This window comes from Vigna radiata, chromosome 7 (genome assembly GCF_000741045.1).
Source record: "Vigna radiata var. radiata cultivar VC1973A chromosome 7, Vradiata_ver6, whole genome shotgun sequence".
NCBI classification, from domain to species: Eukaryota; Viridiplantae; Streptophyta; class Magnoliopsida; order Fabales; family Fabaceae; genus Vigna; species Vigna radiata.
In genome coordinates, this window is record NC_028357.1 from 3,762,657 (window position 1) to 3,782,311 (window position 19,655).

Below are 19,655 nucleotides of genomic sequence, written 5' to 3' on the forward strand. Positions count from 1 at the left end.
AAGTGAGAAAATGAAAAAGAAAAAGAAAAAAATGATTTCCACTAAGAAAAAAAAGAGTAGGAATGAATGAAAAGTCAAATATTTTTATTTATCATTATTTTAATCTTATTATTTTATTATAATAAGAAATATAAATATTGATTATGTAATCCATTATATCTTTAACATGGATATACATATATAATAAAATATTTATGATATAATTAATTGTGTCGTAAATATTAATGACAATCAATATCTTGAAATGCAGTGAGTTGAAAAAAAATTTATATTTAAGCATAAACACTATTATTTTCCATAATTTGTATTTCATTAAATTTGTTACCACTCTTTTTTCATGTTTTCCTTTTATAACAAACAGGGGTACATATACCTATAAACACGCTCTGTAGTGTACCTTCCCTTACCAACACATCCATACAAAAAAGGCAATTAAGAGTTCACGAAAAAGAACAATAAATTATCATAGCCACCGACTCACCCCATTAGACAGAAAAATGATAATGATGTTAAATCTCACACCACCTTGTCTAAACTAAAGATATCAAGTACTTGAATAGTTTGTGTTAAAATACTTGTGAAACTTTGAACCAAACATGCTCCAACGAATGAGAGAAGTTTTCAAGATGATCTCTGAAATTAAATGTTGAACATAATTTCTTGTGAATTCAAGTTAAGTGGAGTAGTTGAGTGTTTACAGGGTATTCGAAGGAGAGTTCCTCAGCGACAACTTCAACTAAAAACACTGGCTATGATGAAATGAATGGAAAATAATAGGATGAATGCTAGTCAGTGTTGTCAGTGTTGCATGGCTGATTGTTAGATAACTGAAGATAGTGAGAGTGAGAAAACTTAGGAGGGAGGGCTACAAGTGGCTCATTTCCACTGAGCTTTCTACAAGCAAGTCCTAAGGTGTAACCTAAAGCCCGTGAAACAGAGACGGCAACTGCATTTCCAATTTGACGGTACCTACAAATTAGTGTATCATAAGAACATAATACAGACAATTAAGTGAAACTACAGACATACCAAAGTATCCCATTCTAAAATGCATCCTTCTGTACATTTCTAAATATGCTAAATGCTTTTTAAAAACACCACTAATATCATAAACTCCTTTTCATGTGAAAACCTATGATAATCCTCACTTTAAAAAAAAAAAAATCAGGGATGCAAACCAAAATCCAATTTTTAGAGGGATTAAAATGAAACCTTTTGTATATTTTTAGGCATTATAACATTTAAATTTATTTTAATTTTTCACTGAACAATGGTTTTGTACCTCCTTTTCACACTCCCATGGAATTTATAATAATCAGGAAATCCTTGCAGTCTGGCATATTCTCGTATAGTGAGCACTCGATCCTGCTCCGGGTGTAGTACAACCTACAGGATTTCAGATATATAAGAAATCGATTTGCGTGATTTCTTTAGCAAATCAGAGACCGGTGTAAGACCTGGTTATGACAACTTGGGAAGGTTAGTGCAGTTGGAAGATTCTCATCCCACCATAACCGTGCATATGGCCTGCATATATGTGAAAATACAGATTAGAAGTCATTCAAATGTTGCAAAGCAAGATTGCTACTTTATTGGAAAAATCACCTCTTAGACTTCCCTCCCTCAAAAGTGAAGCAAAAATCTGGGATCTGAGACCACACAGAATAGCCAGGTAAGATTAATTTGACATCACGCTATTCTAGGTATGAATTAAGAAAGCTAAACAGATAAAGTGCCATTCAAAACCCCGTTTAACTTCAACTTCTTGAAGAAACCAGAACCATCCAACAACATTCTTTTTCTTAACAAATGTTCACACAGATTGGCATGATATCACGAAATCTTGGATGCGCTATAAATCTCTTCATACATTCTCTCAAACTTCCTTACAAAAGCCTTAAATTTAAAACGGGTATGGCGAATATTGAAGTTCAAATACAGTTATGCACTCTCTCTGGTCCTTTTCACAAGAACCACAATAGAGATTTGCCTGATCGTTTACATAAGAATCAATCTTGAATATCTCACGTTCTTATTATTATTGTTACTTTTTACAAAATTCCCTTAAAAATGAGTTGCTCTCGAAGTTCAATCAATGATCACAGAGCAACAGATACATGCATATAAAATAAATGAAAATGGATATAAACCTCTTTCCAGTGACAAACATAAAGACTCACCAATGGCTTTCCAGATGGCAGCATCGGATTATCTGTGGGATGTCGTCTTACCACATTGTCAGCTCCTACAACAACACCAGGCAGATCACGGAAATTTGCACCCTACAGTCGTATTAAATGTAAGGGTGAACAAAGAATGGATCAAAGGTATAACACATGAACTTAATCTAGACAACAACCTTGCGTTTTGGAATTTGGCAAACACGTTGGTAGCTATCTTCAGACAAAGTGTGGGGACGGTGATCATACAGCAAGGGCATTTTCTTTGTTGTTTCATTTGATTTTGACCCAGTCATATCTACTTAATGAACAAGAAGGAAACAAAAGAAAAGCTGACGTTTGGTCCAAAGATCTATTGCCAAAATACATAAGAGAAGAATTCAAAAGGAAAAAAATATACAATGACAACAAATAAATGATAGTAATCTAGTGCTTGTGATGAACTCAAATCAACTAACTTAATAACTTGAATCTGTAAGAAATAAAATTCAAACTATTTTTTTTATATTTTAATATTACAGATGAATAAAGAGTAAAAATAAAAAAAGAAACGTAGCGGTTAAAGGAAAGCGCTATTACCATATTTAGTTGACCGTATATATCTTTGAAATTCCGTTTCTGGAGGACTCTGATATGGCATTTGTTCACGAGTTTCCGTGTTCATGACCTACATTGAACTATTTTAGTCATGCGGAACACTAGTAAACATAAAGAAATGCTAATCTAAAGTGTTAAAGTGAGAAAAGGGTTGCAATCTTAGTGAGTTAATATCACCAAACACTTAAAATAAATGAAGGGTACTCTTCATTTTTACAGTTAAGAAACAAAAACAAAAAGAGAAGCAAATAAATGAAGAACAGTACAGCTGGAAGATCAGAGATGGCATCTTGGATAACGGTAGCTTTCTCTAATTCACGAGGTTGATTTTCATCATAAGCAACAACATTGCGCTGCATGTAAATCCAAAACTAGTTAAAAATATACAAGACAATATAGAATTATACAATTACGCATGAGGATCAATACCTCAAACTCTGGCGGAGGCCAGTATCTAACGATGACATCATGCGTTGGCAGTGGAAATTGGGGTAAAACCTGCAAAAGATTAACAATTAACAAATCATAAAATAATGACATTTTCTCCATTTTGTTGTAAGCTATAAAATTCCTTCAAACCTCTTAAACATGAGAACTATACTTTTCGTACAAAATTTGAATAGTTTTTCGAGCACCTAGTGGTGTGGTCTATAAGTGGACCAATTATTTAACTGGTTAGTTACACAAGATGACTACCGATTCATTTTATTTGGAAATTATAGTTTCATCCTTCCATCCCTCCTCCGATCTTTCTGCACCTTCCTTTCTTCCCTATCTACGCTCTACATCGTTTCCATTGTTAATTTCCTACGGCATTACCATCGTTCTTTATTTTTGTCTTTTCCACTTTTCTCCATAACCAATGATTTACCAGTTACACTACCATTTCCATCCTCTAAGAATGATTCACCAATCCCACCTTTAGAAACAACGCCACATTCAACTCTTCACCAAACTTGAACTACTCCACATCAACGACTTCAATGAATCCCTCATAAAAACCAATGCCAGTGGTATCATCGAAATGTAAAAGTCCCCCTTTCTTTGTTTCCAAGGAGAAAGAAAAGGTGGTTCTATTTATAAATGTGTGCATTTTTTATTTTTCAGGCATGGATTGAATGTTCAAATGTCATTAAGACAAAGATGCAGCTACAGATCATGCAGCAGATTGATAAGGTGTAAAGAAGGGGTGGAAAGGAAGAGAGAGAGCACAAATGTGAGGCTGATGTTGCGGATGCGCCATGGCAGTCACAACTGGAGAAGGCTAGTGAGAGAAGCATAAACGTGAACAGAAAAAGAAGGGTGGCCATGCTCAAGTAGGCGCTCAAACAAGAGACTAAACAAAGAGGCAGAGGGAGGATAAGAGACAGAACAATGTTATAAGGGGAAAAACAAGCAACGGGTAAACCAATCTTAATTGTTGAAAATTAATAAAGAAAGCTTGCAAGTAATTCATATACATTCGATACTTTATTAATAATTCTAGAGCACAAAGTTATGTCTCCATCATAAACCACATGACTTACTAGATCACATTAGTCGTCATTCAGGATTTGATGATGAATTTAAGGGATCATATTATATCTTACAGAAAATATTAATTTTGTTATTGAAAAGTTTCCTTAATTGAATTCATTCCTAACTGGCTTTAGTGGTGGCCTCTTTGTGAAATGCCTTAAATGTAGCTTGAAGAGAGTGATTTTGTCTCACATCAATCAAAGATACGGCTTAAAGAAAAGATTTAAAGTTAAAGCAGTCCTCATATAACAAGTCAATTTTTCAGGATGAAGAACGAGTGGAAATGTTAAGTTGCTTTTGTTGTAGACATCCCTAACCTGTTACAGTCACACACTCGTTGGGAATTACCTTAATTGTAGCTTCAATGGAAGTGGTTTAGTCTCAATTCAACTAGAAATATGATGAACTTATAAGCTTAGGCAATCCTCTCCTTAGAATGTAGTTTTATGTAGTTGTGTTTAGTTCTATGTCCAAATTCAAAGGAGAACCCATCCAAATTTCATGTTTGGGCTTCAGTTTAATCACATGGTTGGTTTATTGCTACATGTCTTTATTTGCAATCCAGTCACTCTGAGATAGCATACTCTTTGGGTAGTATTATTTTTTCTGCACTCCTACTCCCTAATGAATAATTATGTTGCACCATAGTTGAGTTCATCTTCATGATCTTTTTTTCTATATGTAGTTATGCATTTCAAATATTTCTATTTAAGTTGAGTTCGTCTTCACAGATTTCTCTATTCCCATACAATAGTTATGTATACAAGATGTTTCTATATAAAAAAAATATAGTAAGCAAACAATAGATATTTCTCTTGCAGTTATGTGAGAGCTCTGACTAATGTACATTGTTGCATAGCCAGTCCTGAGCCTATATTAAAGTGTAGAGTTTGTGCTAGGTAATAGACAACCAACATATAACATTGTTGAATCTGTATGAAAAGGTAAATAGTATGGATGTTTAATGGAGAGGTTGCTGCTGATCAAAAATAAAATAAAACTGAGAGGTTGCTACCCATAAGTGTGCACTAATGCATGTCTTGAATGTTGTTAGATATTTAGGAATATTTTATCTTGGGCATTTTCTCATAGGTTTATTCTAGGATCTAAAAATTAAAATAATCAAGTAATTCATTAGCTAAAAAATAAGGCCAGAATACTCCCACCACATGAGCAATCCTCCTCCTTTGGATAAGCTTTTAGAAGCTAATTAACCCCAATGTGTTTCGATTATCATATCAAAGTCCATATAGTTTGTTGTTGGGCAACAATCCTAGTTTGACAAACTCACACTCCATATCTTGTCCACGGGGAAAAGGTATGATTAGAATACTTTAGCCATTGTATAACATGGGCAATCCTCATTCCTTGAGCTAGCGTCAGTTCATCTCCATTAAGGATTAAGAAAAGACTCACCTAACTTTTAGATAACCAATATGATTTTACACTAGGCAGGTCAACCAAGGAGGGAAATGTAAATTTTGAGTTTTATGCAAAGGTATTGGAGGAAACAAACAAAGATCTTATTATGTTTTTCATTGACCTCGACAACACATGTGATAGATTGGGAAGATTTAAATTTGATCCTAGGATTTAACTCAACCCTAGAATACCGACTAATGAGATTAAGTTTATCCAACTTACAACTTTATTTTAGCTATATATCTAGTTGATGAGACTTGGGTTTTCCCAATACACTCCATCACGCTGAACATTATGGGGTTGTATGCGTGGATAATAGGTGGTCCAATAATGGATATAGGGCAAGTTTTGATATCATTATAAATAACTCAATCGAACAAAACCAGTATATAAGATGAAGATTGTCCAAACTTTATAAACTCTATTTAAGTCAACATCTCTATAGTCAATGCGTGACTAGATCAACACCCTAAAAGTTATGGTTAAGGAAACTCCCAAAGAAGTCGCAACTAAAGCATGCTAGGGATAACAACAATGAAATGACTTTATAACATTCAACTGCATGTTGAATGTTAGACTTAGATGCCCTTTTGGATTGTGGGTTTAAGTTTAACTCATCCTAATAAATCTAACTTATAAGGTGAGATCTGCATAAGCTTTCTAAGTTTTAATTAAGTCATATCTCTAGTTGATAAAGGACCAAACCACAACCTTTGAGGCTGTATTTAAGAAAACATTCAAGGAGACTACAGCGCAGGCAAGCTAGTGATAACCACGATTTCCAACAAATAATGTGGAATGTGCTAGAGAAAGGAATTTACAATGCTTACATTCAGGTTATTAAGCCCAATAATAGATAGAGGAAGACCAAAACAACCCAAAATGGAAAGATTATAATGGAATTAGATCTTTATGAATTGTTAGATTCTTACAAAACATTGTCATTATGGTTTAATAATGAATGTTACATTATATATATATATATATATATATATATATGACAATAATTATTGCAAGTTGTTGAAGACATTGATGGAGAGAGACACGCTTTTAGGTAAACTTGGTGGATTAACATAAACATGTTCTTTGAAATAGACATTAAGATAGAGGGAGAGATGTTGTATTCAGTTGTACATTTGTCAACTTTTTCTATCACCAAACTTTAAAACTGACCTCACTGGGATGAGAACCCCACAAGAAAACACGCAACCGAAATTGTGGAAGACCATAACACCCAGCAGCAATGATTCCCAGTCTTGCTTGGTATTTCATATGCACCAAACGACTTAATGCATATCTTCCAAGTGAGCCCTTGTCAAATCTCAATATGTCAACCACATTCTCCATTAAAACATGCCTAGGCTTCAAAAATTTCACCATGTCCATGAAAATCACAATCTGACGATTCCTTTCATCATCCAATGGTGACTCAGAGTTTCTATAGCGATTATATCCACTAATTCCTTGACAAGGAGGACCCCCACAAATAACATCAACTTCTCCCTGAAATAATTTTAAGCAACAACTCGATTTAAAATGCATAATCCATCGAGATTTTACCCTATCTACAGTATAAATAGTACAACTTACCGGAAGAGGCAAGATTTTTGATTTCATCCCTTTTCTCACAAAATCCTGTATGCTTTCCTTACACTTACTACAAGTATAAATAAGTAAGTACCAATGCTCCCAGATTGTTTAATATCATCAACCACATTGAAAAGAATAGAGAAATACATACCTTAAGCTTTTAATTGGTTCCCAAGTGTCTTCACTTGTACTGCAACCCTTCCAATGCACCTATGAAACAACCACGAGAAAGCAAACATCATCAATTTATGAGCCAAAACATTTTTAGCCTATGTTTGAATAATCGGAGGAATCCTCCCAAATTACTTTTAACTCAAAACGGTTTACCCCTCCAGAACAGTTTTACCCAAATATGCTATTAGAGATTCATAGGGTAAAATAAGGTAAAAGATAACATAGTAAAGGAACAATTTTTCCCTGTCATCTCATAAAGTTGGTAGTACTAAAATTTAAAAATCTTTAAAGAGAAAAATCCACAAATGAAGCCTTCCTTGTCTCTCATGACAGCTAGAGGTCTCCAAATCCACAAAAGCAAAAAGATTTGTAAAAAAACTGGTTTTATAGATTCTATTTGACTTCTGTTAACAGAAAAACTCTCGTAAATGAAAACCCATGCTATAATTTTCACTAATATTTATACAACTTTCACTAATATTAAGAATTCATTCCATATACATTAGGTTTATAAAATGTATACATACATATGCATTCAAGTTAACACTTAGAAGTTGGTTTAACACTTATGCAAAAGATCTTGTAATCATATACGGCTTAACACTTAGAAGTTTCAAGCTTGAACTATGTTAGGATCCATTTACAAGTTAGGATACTTGAGTCCCACATCATAAATATGGAATTCTAGTGGGGGTTCATTGGCGTAAAACTCCATGTAGAGGCTATGTGTCTGAGTGCTTACTATATAATTTAGAAAAAGCTTGGCTAAGCTCATTTAAACACACAATCCACGGACAATGAAGAAATTTTTTCAATGTACAGTAAATAGTCTCCACAAGCTTGCGTGCCCTTCTAAAATCCACAATAATCATCTCTTTCAACTAGAGAATTATGTAATTAGCTCATAACATTTGAATTTGACAAAATTGCAAGTATAATGAAAAATAAGGGTCACATGACAATCACTATCTAAAAGCAAGTAAAACAATATATATAAACATGATTTCATGAAAAATAAGGTTTAATGAGACAAAAACTGAATATCGGAAAGTTGACATTGGATTTATTACCTTGAAATATAGACCACGATTACCAGTTTCTTTAGGATCACCAAAGCAAATATCAACTAACTTAGAAACTTCAAATTCATCATCAGAAACATCATGAACTTCTTGTTTCTTTGTTTCTGAATAATTGGATCGACATGGAAGTTTTCTTTCTGCAACAGTGGCATTATACCGTTTGCATAGTTTTTCCCACTCCTTTAATAATTCCAGAAAGTCCTCAGCAGATTCATTTCGCACCTATACAATGAAGGAATATAACTATGAACCGTTACTATTAAATATCTTTGTGGTAGCTGAAGATTGTCAGCACTCACATGTGTGTCCGGATGGTTTAGTTTCAAGCTTTCACTGGCTGACATATCACTATCAACAGCCCATCTCTGAGCAAAGCAGCAACCAAAGCAAGATAAGTTTATCATGGATGATATTTGATAAAATCCATAAATAGGAAGAATCTCATCACAGAGAAACATTTCATTTATAATACCGTGACAAGGTTAACTGATGCAGTTTTGGCACCTAAGCACAATCCAGTTGACATGCCACCACACCCAGAATAGAGATCTAGTAATGATAATTCGTTCTTGCACAGCTCAGAAGAGGGTAGACTCTCTGTCACAGCAGAGGCGTCTGTTGAGAGACTCTCACAAAGAGGTGATGATAACTCATTAGTCTTAACGGCTGATCAAAGACAAATATATAAACTCTTAATATCGGAAAACAACAGAACATATATTTGAAGACTCAAGATAGCAGTTAATGTTAACGTTGATTACACCAGAACAAATGAAACTTAGAAGCAAAGTATTAATATGACATAGGGTGTAGAAATATCTCTACATGTTAACACTGTCAACATTAATTGATATCTCTAGACTTCATTGCAGGCCTAATTCATCCACTGTCCAGCCTCTGTTGTGGACACGTTTTAAAAATGTGTAATACCCAATTCACTAAAGTAATACACACCAATGCAGAACTATCAATCACCTTATAGACACTTGGCTGAACCGACATTAAATTTTAAAAGGGCTTTTGTATATATATAGGAAGCTTTAGTTACATTAAAGGCAAGTGTTTGAATTGAAAGATCTCATAATATCAATATTATATCTCAAAATAATTTATAGTATAGAAGAAATTATCTCCTGGGATTTAAAGAGAGAATGGTATAATTTTTTATCTAGTAATATTAATTTTATGCCCATTGACTAGTAAAATTAATTTTGTGCCTATTAATATGAAGGTAAAACTTATGTTTTTATCCATTAAGATCTTATTTTTCTTATCTTCTGTTTGTAATTCTAGTAAATGATAGTTTATGGATGAAAGTGTGAAAATAGATGTCTGCATACAGAAGTTGTCACCCTACGGCCAAAAGATAAATAGGGTTCCCCTTCCCCAGAAAAACTCTGATAACCGATAGCATCTAGTGCTCCTTAATGACACACCTGTTGGTATGTTGCGGAATGTAGAGTAATCCACGCAATACTCCATGTCATAATACAAGTCAGATGGTGAAATTGAAGCCAACTTCAGACCAACCTGCAAATCAAACCCATAAGTATTGGTTAGTATTGGTTAGAAAAACACATAAGTGTGTTATATACATATACACACAGACAGATGTAGAAACCGATTAAGAAGAAGTCTGACCAAGATTTGACATACCCTGGGTGTTATTTGTGTTACATTAGCTTTTCCTATTATGCAATCTATCAAGTTATCATTCATTATTGATGAATAAAATACACGCCTCTTGTCATGGAAACCACCTTCATCTTGAACAACCTGAAAATCATTGGAAGTTACAATGACATATCCTGACATTATTAGATAAATATGACATAGTCAGTACTCACTGTATCTTGAATTCGGTAGAACCATTGGACTCGGAAATAGTTTTGTCCCTCAGTTGTTTGGAAAAATTCAATAATCCTGCCAACGTGTTTCTCCTCTCCTTCACCCTGAAAGATTACACAAGGTGTGAGCATAAATTGCTCTCATTATGTTGACATGAGATTATAAAGTTCATCGATGTCACTAACAGGCACCTATTATGTTGCTCACATACTCTACAATGGACATTAGAAATGTTGATGAATTTGAACATATAACAGTAGTAACTGATGGTGATGATCTCAATAGCAAATTTTAAATCTTCCATTTAATACTTTACAGAGAGGAGGAGAATTTTTCGTGGCAAATATCTTACGTGAAGAGAAATAGGAACAGAATGGGAATGATGATGTGGCAAGGGGTAAAACAAAAATGTCAATAGTATAAGGGGAAATTGGGTACATAGGGAATGAGTAGTCTATAAAGGTAGAGAATAATCTTAGTTTATTATGGACAGTGAGCATTCGCTCTCAGAAGGAACATTCCTGTGACAGTGAGAACTTTCTCTTTCCAAATTTTCCTAATCATCAATAGTACAAGTCTTTCTATTAGTTTTTCTAATCTATTACTCTATTAGGGTTCCTGACAAACGATATGCTAAAAAGTGTTACCCACTGTTATTCCATGAAGGAGTGTACAAGTATATATGTGTGTACGCTTCCATTCTACACTCCTATTCCTAGAATATATAACTGCATGTTTAAAAAACTTAAACACGCATTTATACATTTTCCTCTATGAAATTCATAAATAGAGAGAACTGAGAACCTAGACAAGAACAAAAATAAAATATGGAAATTTATAGATATAGATGTATTGATACCAAAGCTTTCAACAAGAATTATCTCCCAGCTAAACCTAAGCGGCTTAGCTAGCCCTTTTGTTTCCGCTTGAATTACTAATTTAAATACTTGTGATTAAATCTAAGAAATTAAATTTCAGGATTGAGAAATATTATCTCCAAGAAAAGACTAAAAAAAAGAAAAGTAGTAAATACATTAGGAATACTAATGTGGATAAGATTCATAAAGAAAAATTGCGGAAGAAATAAAGGACAAGAATTAGGCCACATATATAACCTTGATTAAATTGTCAGTGAAACGGTGAACATGGAATGTAGTGGAAAATATGAAAAGGCAATAGGAGTATTGATAACAAGGTTTCCAAACTTCTGGATAGGGGAAAGGTGAACAGAAGAAAAATATGTTTTTTCTAAACTCGACTTACTTCTATAAAAGCACAATCACCAAGACTAAAAACGCAATTCCCAACTTCAGCTTGTGCATAATGGCATTTGACATTTGCAATAATCTCGTCTTCTTCACCCTCACTATGAAACCAACAGAATCAAAATATATGGATAAGAAATTGTAAATCGCATCAACTGAGAACAAGCATGCAATAGACTATATAAGATTATGAATTGATTAATACTTACTTTATCTTTAGCTGTTGGTCTTTACATTTTTTGTCCTGCAAGCTTCAGCAGAAAAATCAGATAAACAATATAGAGGAATACAATCTATTTGGATTAGATGGAAACAAACAAAACCTGTTCCGTTTCTTCAAAAGTAAATATAATGCAAACGAGACCATCATTATAAATGACACAAAAATGTTTAATATTTTCTCCCTTATCAGAGCACAACATACATACAGAAGTTCTTGATAGCATTTATGCCAAAAAAAATCAGGCCAACAACCTTTAATTCATATCGCCATCCCCATCTTTTCTGAGCTTCATCCTCAGGTATTGGATCACCAATGAAGGCAGCAATGCTTTCTGAATCCATACCTTCCTTAGTTGAAGAATTTGATGTTCTATATTTCTTTCTTGGTGGATCATCATCTAACTGAGACAAGGGAAAGGAATTAGAAATTGTTCTGCCATTTTGATATGGGGATGAGATTGCCTCTGATGACCAATTTAAGGATTTGGTATCGTCAATTCCATAGGTCAAGCTTCTAGACATAATTTTAACTTCAGAATGCTGCTCAACTGTTGAACTAGACAATTCAACGGAAGTAGAAACCGCTTTTATATTATTTTTCGTTTGGTGAACTGCTTTTGATGTTCTCTTTCTTTGTAAAACATTAATTTCCATGTTTTCATTCCCTTTTGAAGAGGAAAATCGTGGGGATCTCCTAAGCTCCAATGTACCGTCCAGTTTCACATCAAGCTTTTCTGATGGATTTAATCCTGGGCATCGCCTCAAGTGCTCCCCACCATTGAACTTTCCATAAACATTTTGGACACTGTAAAACGAAAAGGCGTTATGTGGCCTTGAATTGAAATAATGAAAATTGAAGCAATGCAGGAAAGCGAAGATATATCAACTTCCATGTTCACTCACTTCAGCGGTAATTCCGGACCCCTAGACCCATGCCGCTGCACAACTCAAGAATCAACAGACAGGATTTTAAGCCATGAAATTCAAATAAAGTCAAAGATACACATCACCACTACTGCAGATTGTTTCAAGTGTTGCCAATATTATACTAGAAAAGAAAAAGATACGTGGACAAAAAATGAGACTGAATAACAGTAGAAACAATTATGGTTGAGGGCATGGAAATGAAAGAAACAAAGCTTAGAGAATCAAGTACAGTTTGAAAATAATTAATATTATGTCGTAGTCCAAAAATAGATATAAAAAATCCTGAGGTAATTGGTGCATTGCTCTACATCCCATGGATAAACCTTGCTATACTTATTCAACATAACAGTTGGGTTGCAAAATGATAGCACAACTTTTCACACAAAGTAAAAATCATGGTTGGAATTTGATCACCATGTTGTATTCTGATGTAAATATTAATTGAAATATAAATAAATGTCAACTATTAGATTGTACATGCATGAACATCCAATATATATAAATTTCGCAAGCAGTATTTATGATTACCAGGCAACCAAAAAAAAAAGATCAATTATTCCCTGTTTTCTTTTTTGTTACATATTGATCTCTTCTAACAGTTATTAATCACGTGAATTAAATAACTGTCGTTAAAAAATTATATTTTTAATCTCCTACAGTCTAATTATTTAACTTTCATCTACTAGCTTTTAATTTTCAGTTACTTACAACCAAATAACTATTGTTAAAAAATTATATTTTTAATCTCCTACAGTCTAATTATTTAACTTTCAGCTACTAGCTTTTAATTTTCAGTTACTTAAAACCGCATATATTAAATAGTTTCTATGGTTTTGATATGATAATATTTTCTTTCTGAGTAAAAAGAGTATATTTATACGAAAAAAAATTATTTGCTCCAATCTTGTGTCTATATATACATATACATATATGTATATACACACATTCATATATTAATACATACATTCATATATTTAATACATACATTCATACATTAATACATACATGCATGCATACATACATACATACATATATATATATATATATATATATATATATATATATATATATATATATATATATATATATTACATATAGTTTTAAGTATATTCTGTCCTAACTCCTTTTTGGTATGTTTTATATAATTGAAATAAAGAAAAGTAATATTTTCTACACCCAACTAACCTTCCAGATAAAATCATAATGTGCAAATGTAGATTTGAGCACAACTAAAAATATCATGAAATTGAGCTTATTCTCTAAAAATATTTAATTCGATGACCAAAAATATAGTGAAAGGGATTAAAATAATATTTACCGACTCCTGACCTAAAATATCGGATTTTACCAAAAAAAAGTAAAAGCCGTAAAGAAAAGGACAGCATGCAAAGCAAAAAGTACAGTGAGACACCTTAACGAGATGACGCGACCCTGATCCAGAACCCGATGAGAATCTCGGCGAGCGTCTCAGAGAATTCCCCTCCTTCTCCGCCGGCAGCTTTCGCTTTCTGAATCCTGCATTTGCGTCTTCTACGACTGTGGGCTCGGGTTGTTGACTGGTAGAGTAGTGGAGACTCTCTGCATGCGCCGGCGGAGGCATTTCAACGGCGTCGCTCGGGGGCGGAGAAGGGAGGCACTGAGTTGGGGGGAGAATTGGTCCGCAATCGGGTGCGTTTGGTGACAGTGTGGGGCTTAGAGAATTGGATTGGGGATCCGATTGAGAGTCGACGGCTGATGTCATGACTGTGGTGATTTGAAGATGCAGATTTGACTCTCTGAAATAAAGGAGTGGGAGCGGACACTATATATACTGAGATTTTTACAATTTTTACTAAATTAAAATAATACAAAGAATTGTTAGTATTGATTTTTTTTTCTTACATTTAGCTGGAATGATAAATTCTTTACATAATTAAATTTGAAGTTTTTGTAATTTTAATATCTTAATTCTGAATTTAATCAGGTATTTATTTAACTTGTTATTTTTTTCTCCTTGTCATAAAATTTACTAATAGAAATTAATTCAATAAACCCTGTAAATATATTCTAATTTTCCATAAACTCTTGTAAACATCATTTTAAATTATGCTTTCAGTTACTTAACTTTGTCATTTGAGTAATTTTAGTCATTCAATTTTATTTAGAGATAACAAAATGTGGGAGTAGAGTTTCTCATCTAGAATTGGATTCTCTAAGTAAATATACATTAAGAAAGTAAGATGAAAAAAATATACAATTAAATTTCTCTAATATTCTGTCTTTAGTATTTTTCTTATATAAAAAACGGTAGCATGACACTTTTACACTCATTTGATATGTAAGATAATGATAAAATAATTATAAAAGTCTAAATTTTTATATTTTTTAATAAAGAAAAAACGTAAAAAATAAAAAATAATAATATCAAATGAATGTAAAAAAATTTATATGTACTAAAGTGTTATTTTTCTTCTTATTAAACACTAAAATGTATTACTTTTGTTGGAAATTACATATCGACACGAAAGATAAGGTCAAATTATAATATATAAGTGAAATGCAAACCTCACCTTACAAGCCGGTTTTGAGGGGTTGAGTTAGGCCTAAAACTTACTTTCTAATATGGTATGGTTATAGCTTATCTTAGCGATATTTCTTATTTCTTGGATGTTTCTATTCCATCAATTGTCGGGTCACTATTGGACCATCTATTTCTACTATCATACACGAAATCTCTATACCTCGACGTGAATTACAAGCCAGTTTTGTAGGTCTAGTTAAGTCTAAAACCATCTTTCTAATAACTTTCCCACGATAAATATTTATTGTTAATATTTTTAGTAAATTTGACATATGTCATATACAAAATAACAACAATTTAATCACCTAACACATTTAAAATTAAAATATGAATTAAATATATTTTTATTATATGAATTTTTATGCAAAAAAAATTATACATATTTTAAAAATAAATAAATATTTTAATCTAGTTATATTAATTGTTTTAAAATGTTAAACATATTTTTTAATTGTCATTGAAGTAAAAATATATTAAACAATAAATATTAATATGAAATATTTTTACATATTAACAAAATTTAACATAATTAAATTAAAATGATTAAATTTATTTATTTTTAAAATTTGAGAACTAAAATATATTAATGTTTTAGATAAAATCGAATTATAATTTTAGGTGAGAGTTCACACACTAAATATATATTTAATTCTTAGTCATGTGATCCTGTTTTCTAGAGTAGGTAGTAATTGAAATTAAATCCATAAGATTCGCTCTAATTTACATTTCTGTAAAATTCTTCAAGTTTGAGTATAGTAAAATGACGAAAGGAAGGAAAATTTGTGTTTAAAGACATGATTTTTTATTCTGAATCCCAACATTCAAATACATAGTGTGCAATCTAGTCCTAATAAATTTCAGCTCATGGATGGTGTTGTTAGAAATAATATGGAGGTTAAAAGGAGTATTTATCATTTACTATTGGTTCAATAAGGAACATTACAACGTAGAATAACTTCAAAACTATCTAAATTCACAATACCATAGGTATTCATGTTGCTTATTCAATTCAATGGGAAATTCGACTTCACCATTGTGAATACGTACGTTTAATTAATTTTTCTTCTATTTTTCGCAAATTTCAACAAAAGAATGAAAAGGAATCTCTCAACTGAAATATTTCTTTTAATCACATATATCTCAGTAATTACTACACAAATATAGTAATATTGTAGGGGTTCATTGTTGATGATTTTTGTAACCTCATAAATTTTTATGCAGTTTTTTAAGAAATTGCAGTTAAAAATATACTATTTATTTTTTAAAACATATTTACGATAGTTTTTGAGTAAAGTTTTGGTAAGGGTTAGAAAATTGTTTTATTTCCGTAATTTCTAATTTTTCCTAATTTTGTGAGCGGGGGTTCCATCATCTTTATTTAGAGATGGAGAGCATACTTTTATTTAGTTAAACATAAGGCAGATGAGAAAATAAAAAAATATAAAGTTAGATGGGTGACAAAAAATTATATCCAAATCTATGAGATTGAATATGAGGAGACATTTGTGTCAACGACAAAGATGAATATAATTCGAGTTGTTCTCGCTTTACCTGCTCATTTTGGATGAGACATACACTAGCTGGATGTGAAGAATGCATTTCTTCATATAAATCTAGAAGAGGAAGTGTAAATGGAGATTGCCCTATGTTTTGAAGTGAAAAATGAAAGAAACAAGGTATGCCTCCTAAAGAAAGCATTGTATAGTCTTAAGCAATCTCCTAAAGCATGATTTGAAAGATTTACAAAAGCAATGGTTTCCTTAGGATACAGATAAAGCCCAGGAGATACTTTATTCACGAAGCACTCTTATATCGGTAAACTCACTCTATTTCTTATCTATGTGGATGATATGATTATTGCAGGAGATGATGAAATAGAAAAATATGACATCAAAAGAAAAATTGGCAGCCCAATTTATAATGAAAGACTTAGAAAAACTCATATATTTTCTTGGGATAAAGGTTGCTTACTCCAAGAACAAAATTTTCATCTCCCAGAGGAAATATGTATTTGATCTCCTCAAAGAAACAGAAAAGTTGGGATGTAGAACCTCAATAGTCCCTATAAAACAAAATCATAGAATTGAAAGTGAGGAAAGTGCTCCTGTAGAGAAGGCCCAATATAAGATATTGGTAGGAAAATTTATTTATCTATCACATACAAGACCAAACATTACTTATGCAGTTAGTGTAGTGAGCCAATTTATGCCCGACCTAAGAGAGAGACATATGCAAGCAATTGACAAAATTCTCCAATACTTGAACTCAAGTCCAGAAAAGGGCTATTATTCAAAAGGGAAGACACATTGACTATGAAAACATATATTGATGCTGACTATGCGGGTTCTATTACTGACAGAAAATATACTTCTGGGTATTGCGTGTTTCTTGGAGATAGTCTGGTAACATGGAGGAGTGAAAAACAAGATAAGTATCTTTTTATAGTGCAAAAGCTTAATTTTGAGCTCTTGCTCAAGGAACGTGTGAAGGATTCTGGATGAAAATCATTTTAGGTGACCTTAAAGTCAAGGTGGATAACCCTGTGCAACTACATTGTGACCATAAGTCTGCCCTAAGCATAGCCCATAATTCAGTACAACATGACAAGACCAAACACATTGAAACTGATAGAAATTTTTACCAAAGATAATCTATACAGATACTTTGTGATTACAACTCATGTTCCTACAAAACTTTAAATAACATATAAATTTGGAATTATTGATATTCATTTACCAACATGAGAGGGAGTGTTGTAATTATGGGAAATATGGTTTAATAGGTTCGGAGGTCCCTATTTTTGCGGATTCATTCCAATTGGGTCCTCTAATTTTGGAAGTGCTCAATTGGGTCCATGCTGAAGCATCCTTTTATTTCTAGGTGACACGGTCTAAGCTTTATACGTGGATTTTTATAATTTTAAATTATAAATTATAATAAAAGCAAAATTAATTATTTCTTTCATTTCCCCTGTGTTCATTCTTCCCTCCTAATCTTTTGATTATTTCACCACTTTCCCAAACAACAAAATCCTAGATTCTCTATTTCGCTTAATTCTCTGAGTTCTACACCCAAAAGGCAGAAGATACTCTAAATTTCCCAAATTTTCAATTTTTTTCTTTCAATCACATCAGTGCCTCAGTTCTCTGATCACCTTATTTCTTGAACGATGTTTCTTCCATTTTCCCTTTTCATAAACCCCAATTCTTTCACGTGGATCTGTGGAAAATTGGCATCTTTAGTCACGAATGCATATGGCCTAGTTTTATTCACCATTTTCCTCTAAATCGGTTGAATTCTCATTATTGTTGGTTTATCTTGAGGTGAGACATTTTTTTTCTTTGTTGCCAATCAGTTTGCAGTAACAGCAACAATGATAGATGACATGCTCATTCATTTCTCGTCCAACTCTTCAAACCAGTTCGATCATTCTCTGCCTACAAAGATTGCAAAGTTGGAAGCTCGTATGGTTGGTAAGGGTTCCACAACCTCTTCTCAGCCCACAAACTCTAATTTATCTAATTTCCTCAATTTCACAAACACTCCCTATCTCTGACGTCAAAATAGGAAACATTACTTTAATAAGTTATAATTATATTTCCAGAAATCATTAATTCTGCTTTTGTTATAATTTAAAATGATAAAAATCCACATATAAAACTCATACTGCGCCACCTAGAAATAAAAGGATGCTCAACATGTCACCTATTTAAAAATTTAACGCTGTCCATTGCATTTAACGGAAAGGAAATTATTGAATCAAATTTATCAAATTAGGGACTCAATTGAGCACTTCCAAAATTAGAGGACCTAATTGGAACGAATCTGCAGAAATAGAAACCTTCAAACCTTTTAAACCTAGGAAATATTTATAAAATCTTCTTAATTAGAAAAATATCTATAGAATCTTCTTAAATAGAAAAGATAAGTGTATGATCTTCTAGATTACTATTTAGTACATTATTTTTTTATTTTTCTTTTTTAGAATATTAGATTGTTACATATAGAAATAAGAAAACTGTAATTGTCATGATTGAAAATAATAAAACCAATCTCATTTTCAAGTCTAAGTCTATGTTTACCTTACATCAAGAAGTTGTGATGGTGACATGTTTATGCAATATATTTCTCTCTTTTTATCTTTATGTTAAGTTGTAAAATTTTATGATAAAATATGGTTAAGCAAATAACTAAGAACAACATTAGAGGATGGCCAATTTGAATGCTCCAAAAACTTTTTGAAGACTTTAAGAAGGGGTCCAATATCTTT

At 32.4% G+C, this 19,655-nt stretch overlaps 1 protein-coding gene across 4 annotated transcripts; it reads right to left on the reverse strand.

Annotated features, from left to right (window-relative positions):
• Window positions 1-439: 439 nt before the first annotated feature.
• LOC106768707 (DNA (cytosine-5)-methyltransferase CMT2) lies at window positions 440-14,644 on the reverse strand. 4 transcript variants are annotated; one of them, XM_022782866.1, is made up of 23 exons: window positions 14,237-14,644; window positions 12,802-12,836; window positions 12,151-12,703; window positions 11,886-11,920; window positions 11,675-11,777; window positions 10,411-10,515; window positions 10,220-10,339; window positions 10,000-10,093; window positions 9,036-9,229; window positions 8,863-8,928; window positions 8,552-8,785; window positions 7,459-7,517; window positions 7,308-7,374; window positions 6,891-7,220; window positions 3,207-3,275; window positions 3,044-3,130; window positions 2,760-2,847; window positions 2,360-2,481; window positions 2,181-2,282; window positions 1,606-1,649; window positions 1,458-1,527; window positions 1,283-1,386; window positions 440-969 (listed from the first exon to the last, which is right to left on the reverse strand). In XM_022782866.1, the coding sequence occupies exons 1-23, from the start codon at window positions 14,564-14,566 to the stop codon at window positions 786-788; spliced, it is 3,195 nt and encodes a 1,064-aa protein (XP_022638587.1). In that variant the 5' UTR covers window positions 14,567-14,644; the 3' UTR covers window positions 440-785. The 4 variants fall into 4 exon arrangements, with proteins under 4 accessions (XP_022638587.1, XP_022638588.1, XP_014509465.1 ...); XM_022782867.1 differs by having other exon boundaries at window positions 9,036-9,178; window positions 14,237-14,643; XM_014653979.2 differs by having other exon boundaries at window positions 2,360-2,478; window positions 14,237-14,642.
• Between the last annotated feature and the right edge of the window lie 5,011 nt (window positions 14,645-19,655).

What these genes read in the sequence shown, in the direction of transcription:
- LOC106768707 (XM_022782866.1), bottom strand. Translation starts at nt 14,566, where the DNA reads ATGACATCAGCCGTCGACTCTCAATCGGATCCCCAATCCAATTCTCTA. An exon ending in CCATCTCTGATCTTCCAGCT is followed by an intron (nt 2,848 to 3,043) that starts GTACTGTTCTTC and finishes AGTTCAATGTAG; the next exon opens with GTCATGAACACGGAAACTCG. An exon ending in CATGGGAGTGTGAAAAGGAG is followed by an intron (nt 970 to 1,282) that starts GTACAAAACCAT and finishes ACTAATTTGTAG; the next exon opens with GTACCGTCAAATTGGAAATG.